We start from the raw sequence: 5,252 nt of genomic DNA on the forward strand, positions 1-5,252 counted from the left end.
ACTACACCACTGAGGTTGATCTAAGACCCAAGCAACAAAACAGTTAATGAAATTATTATTTTCTTTCCCTTTTTTAAATTCCTCAATTTTATTAACTTTCCCCTCTTGTTCTGCTTTCAGATGATTGTCCCGTGAACACTCGTTCTATATGCAATCTGCAACGCTGCTCGAGCCCCACCAGTCAGCCCCTAATGACCCTCTGCATAATCTAACCACCGGGACCCATCTGTCCAGAATGGGGCCTGTTCCCGAGTTCCTTCGCCCGTTGCCGGTTCTGTCTAGCTCCAACGGCAACACGACGCTCAAGTACAAAAAGGCGGCCATTTTGAATCACAATCTGAAACAGGAGCACGATGCCAAGTACTATGGGAAGTACGATCCCATTCGCAAGTATGAGACTAGCGAAAACGGTTATGGCGGGAACAAAGATGTGACAACGTCGGGCGGAGACAACGAAAACGAGAACAATTTCAACAGTAAGCCCTCCGGCAACACTGTGTATCCCAAGCACTTCGCGTCCATGCAAGGTCCGTACGGGATTATCAACAACAATTTGTTTATCAAGAAGGAAGACAAGGAAGCCGACGAAGCCAAGACCAGGAGTAGATTAGACAGCGATCTGCTCAACAACAATACCAGTGATAAGAATTCTAGTCATATGAATTACTATAGTGGACAGTTCCAAGCGAACTTCATCGGGCACATAAACAATCAGAACTATTTGAATAGGCCGCTCACCGTTCCAAGCTCCCAGCCGGGATACTTCAACGGACATGGAAATGTTAGTGATCGAATCGACAATAGTGATCCGTCGAGTAGCCAACCAGAATCTCCCAATCGGCAACATCCGAGAGGCGCGTCTCCTCAGAAGCCGGAAAACTTCCCGACAAATCAGGAGACAAACCCCGAGCTAGGGAACAAGAAGTTCAAAGTGCCCACCAGTAAAGTCCCGAAGGAGAGTCTGCTCAAGTATCGCATTCTGCATAAAAACAATCAGAGGAACGTGACCCAAATCTCGAACAATCCCCCAGCGGAGTCGCCGCCAACAGAACTGAATCCGTCAACAAACGCTGGAAGTATCCCCCGAAATGAAGCCCCTTGTGATAGTAATTCTAATAGCACTGAAACCAGTAGTGTACATTTCAAAAGGCCTGACAGCGATACTACCGAACCTAGCGGAATGAATGTACATTTTAAAAAGCCTGAGAGCGATAACCCCGCAACAGCTCCGGAACCCAGCGGAATACATTTCAAAAGGCCTGAGACCGACAACCTTCCAGAACCCAGCGGAAGCGTCATCAATAGTGACATCAAGCCCAACCACTTCTCCAAAGGTGTTCTCATCAAGCTGGAGAATGGACTGATCAAACATCTCGAAGATTTGAAGACTGAGGACTTTGTGAGTTCGGCGGAAAAGTCGGCGAGACATAGGCTCGAACCCAGTACGGTTCCTTCCAGAACCCAGCGGAAGCGTCATCAATAGTGACATCAAGCCCAACCACTTCTCCAAAGGTGTTCTCATCAAGCTGGAGAATGGATTGATCAAACATCTGGAAGATTTGAAGACTGAAGACTTTGTGAGTTCGGCGGAAAAGTCGGCGAGACATAGGCTCGAACCCAGTACGGTAATGAAGATCGAGGAGAAGGAGGGAGCGAGTGTTGTGCTGACCCTGTGCTATGGAGAGAGGAAACATCAGGTGAGTGAAGATATATTCAGAATTTTGTTTAAAAAACAGGTGACCTTTCCCACTATCCCTTTTCCTTTTAGTCTCATTCTGGCCCAACCAAAGGACTATTCTATCCCATCATGTCTATGGTAAAGTCTGCCTAAACGGCTCAGGACAGGACTATGCATATGCAATTATGCGTGTTAGAAGGAGGGAGCGAGTGTTGTGCTGACCCTGTGCTATGGAGAGAGGAAACATCAGGTGAGTGAAGATATATTCAGAATTTTGTTTAACAAACAGGTGACCTTTCCCACTATCTCTTTTCCTTTTAGTCTCATTCTGGCCCAACCAAAGGACTATTCCATCCCATCATGTCTATGGTAAAGTCTGCCTAAACGGCTCAGGACAGGACTATGCATATGCAATTATGCGTGTCCTGATAACTTCACTCCGGTGACCCCAAAAAACACTCCGGAATTTATCGAAAAATGATCCGGAATTTATCACTCCCGGATTTTTGAATCCTTTCGGTTAGGCTGAGCTAAATCCTTTCGGTTTTATCTTTACCATAACGAACTCCGGTGACCCCAAAAAACACTCCGGAATTTATCGAAAAATGATCCGGAATTTATCACTCCCGGATTTTTGAATCCTTTCGGTTAGTCTGAGCTAAATCCTTTCGGTTTTATCTTTACCATAACGGGCTGGGTTCTGGAAGGTTGTCGGTCTCAGGCCTTTTGAAATGTATTCCGCTGGGTTCCGGAGCTGTTGCGGGGTTATCGCTCTCAGGCCTTTTAAAATGTACATTCATTCCGCTAGGTTCGGTAGTATCGCTGTCAGGCCTTTTGAAATGTACACTACTGACACTACTGGTTTCAGTACTAGAATTACTATCACAAGGGGCTTCATTTCGGGAGATACTTCCAGCCAGTCCGGAGATGCTTCCAGCGTTTGTTGAGGGATTCAGTTCTGTTGGTGGCGACTCCGCTGGGGGATTGTTCGAGATTTGGGTCACGTTCCTCTGATTGTTTTTATAAGCCCGATTTTTTTTCTTCGTCCCCAAGTTACAATTTTTCCGAATTTTTCTTCGTTGGCAATGCGAACACACTAATTCATGTGTACACGCCTCACGAAAAGAAGAGGAAGAAGAAGAAGAGGAAGAAGAAGAAGGAGAAGAAGAACAAAAAAAAAACGTAATGTTAAGTTGTTTTTATGCAGAATGCGATACTTGAGCAGACTCTCCTTCGGGACTTTACTGGTGGGCACTTTGAACTTCTTGTTCCCTAGCTCGGGGTTTGTCTCCTGATTTGTCGGGAAGTTTTCCGGCTTCTGAGGAGACGCGCCTCTCGGGTGTTGCCGATTGGGAGATTCTGGTTGGCTACTCGACGAATTTGAACGGATAATGTTCGTTCTCGCGGAACGGCTGGCTTTCTCCTATCCTGTCTTCCTTCTCTCTTCGATTTCGGGACGATAAGACCTTAGCAGTTACAATTCCCTCTATCAAAACTCTTCTAAAAGAAGAAGAAGAAGAAGAAGAAGGAGGAGAAGAAGAAGAAGAAGAAGAAGAAGAAGAAGAAGAAGAAGAAGAAGAAAAAAGATGAGTTGTTCCCAGCCGTTTTTATTTCGCACCAACGAAACAACTGCTACATTTTTTTGTAGACTTGTAGACCCGGTTGCAAGTTCTTGGTAATGCCAGAATGGCCTTGTCATTTCTCTCTCTCTCTCTCTCTCTCTCTCTCTCTCTCTCTCTCTCTCTCTATCTGTGGCTCTCAGTCGGTCTCGAATTAGGTATCTTTTCTTTGTATCGTCAATAAAAAAAAGGTATTCTGACTACACATGCCATTAACATGGTTCTGATCTTCTGATGTTACCAGCAGAAATGAGATCCCGGTCAAAAACCCTCGTATGTTGAAGGAGAAGAAGAAGAAGAAGAAGAAGAAGAAGAAGAAGAAGAAGAAGAAGAAGAAGAAGAGGAGGAAGAAGAAGAAGGAGGAGGAGAGGAAGAAGAAGGAGGAGGAGAAGAGGAAGAAGAAGGAGAAGAAGAGGAGGAAAACGGAGAAGAAGAGGAGGAATAGGGAGAAGATGAAAATGGAGGGGGAGAGGGAGAAGAAGAAGACCAAGAAGGTGAAGAGGAGGAGGGAGAAGAAGAAGAGGAGGAGGAGGAGGAGGAGGAGGGAGAAAAAGAAGAATAAGGACGAGGAGGAGGAGGAGGAGGAGAAGAAGAAGAAGAAGAAGAAGAAGAAGAAGAAGAAGAAGAAGGAGACGACGACGACGACGAAGAAGAAGAAGAAGGAGAGGAAGAAGAATAATCGTCGAGTAAAACTTTAAACTCATTTAATGAAAAGTTTCATTAAATTTAATGTTGTTATTTTTTTCTTTTTTTTTTTTTTTTTTTTAAAAGAAGATTATGCAAGATATTTTATTATTTTGGCCAAGACAAACGAGGGTTGGTACTTGGTACTGGTCCTCTTTTAATGGCCACTTGGCCCGAGATTTAGAGATACGATCAAGAAGGAGAGGTTGGAATTTTATTATAGGACAAAAAATCCGATTTTTAAGGTTTAAAGCTCCGAAGATCTTTTTTTTTTTTTATTTTATTTTTAAAATGGTTCAAAACATGCGTCCGGCCATTAAGTTGAATCGTTTGGTGGACCACATTAAATCGGTGATACATACGCATACGCCTGCCAAAACGAAAGGTCGAGGTAATTAAACAGTGATTCGTTCATCTGATCGGTTTAAATTTTGCATGTCCTGTAAAACTTCAGGTTTTTGGAGATTTTTTTACTTTACTCAGTCTCAGTCCGATATGTTAGTAGATATGGTAGGACTTTGTCATTTTATTTGACAGGGAAAGAATGCTGCAGTAGAAAACTTGGAATTTGGTAGGTTTTGGCTTACGGAATTTCCGATTCGCTGCTGAAATTCTAACCGCAGTCCCTTCGGTTATCAATTCAGTGTCTTTCCAACTCCCTTTCTGGGATTTTTCTTGCCAATATTATTGGAACTCTATCACAGAATTTGATCCTCAGTTAAGACTGTTAAAGGTAGAAACACACTACTATCACGTGACGTGACGTAAGGTGATGGTAGTGTGGCTGTCCTGAACGAAATTAGGTACATACATTTACCCACAATATTATGGGAAGATTATAAACTATACATCTTTCAGACTCCCCTTGGCTTTACGTGACGTGATGTTAGTGTGTTTCTCTACCTTAAGCTTAAAAGTTATTATTTTCTTTCCCTTTTTTAAATTCCTCAATTTTATTAACTTTCCCCTCTTGTTCTGCTTTCAGATGATTGTCCCGTGAACACTCGTCCTATATGCAATCTGCAACGCTGCTCGAGCCCCACCAGTCAGCCCCTAATGACCCTCTGCACAATCTAACCACCGGGACCCATCTGTCCAGAATGGGGCCTGTTCCCGAGTTCCTTCGCCCGTTGCCGGTCCTGTCTAGCTCCAACGGCAACACGACGCTCAAGTACAAAAAGGCGGCCATTTTGAATCACAATCTGAAGCAGGAGCACGATGCCAAGTACTATGGGAAGTACGATCCCATTCGCAAGTATGAGACTAGTGAA

At 43.9% G+C, this 5,252-nt stretch overlaps 2 protein-coding genes across 2 annotated transcripts in view; both read left to right on the forward strand.

Moving 5' to 3' along the window:
* Positions 1 to 135, forward strand: part of LOC103505352 — a 26,722-nt gene extending 26,587 nt beyond the window's left edge. The window contains exon 7 of the mRNA XM_026820681.1: positions 121 to 135. Within this exon, the coding sequence (XP_026676482.1) occupies positions 121 to 135 (15 nt within the window). The remainder of the gene's footprint in view (positions 1 to 120) is intronic.
* LOC103505353 (GATA zinc finger domain-containing protein 14-like) overlaps positions 1 to 4,981 on the forward strand; it is a 17,826-nt gene extending 12,845 nt beyond the window's left edge. The window contains exons 2-4 of the mRNA XM_017442387.2: positions 121 to 1,472; positions 1,513 to 1,697; positions 4,967 to 4,981. Coding sequence (XP_017297876.1) covers positions 149 to 1,472; positions 1,513 to 1,697; positions 4,967 to 4,981 — 1,524 coding nt within the window. The 5' untranslated portion in view covers positions 121 to 148. The remainder of the gene's footprint in view (positions 1 to 120; positions 1,473 to 1,512; positions 1,698 to 4,966) is intronic.
* Positions 4,982 to 5,252: the final 271 nt, after the last annotated feature.

Source organism: Diaphorina citri, unplaced genomic scaffold (genome assembly GCF_000475195.1).
Source record: "Diaphorina citri unplaced genomic scaffold, Diaci psyllid genome assembly version 1.1 scaffold167, whole genome shotgun sequence".
NCBI lineage: Eukaryota > Metazoa > Arthropoda > Insecta > Hemiptera > Psyllidae > Diaphorina > Diaphorina citri.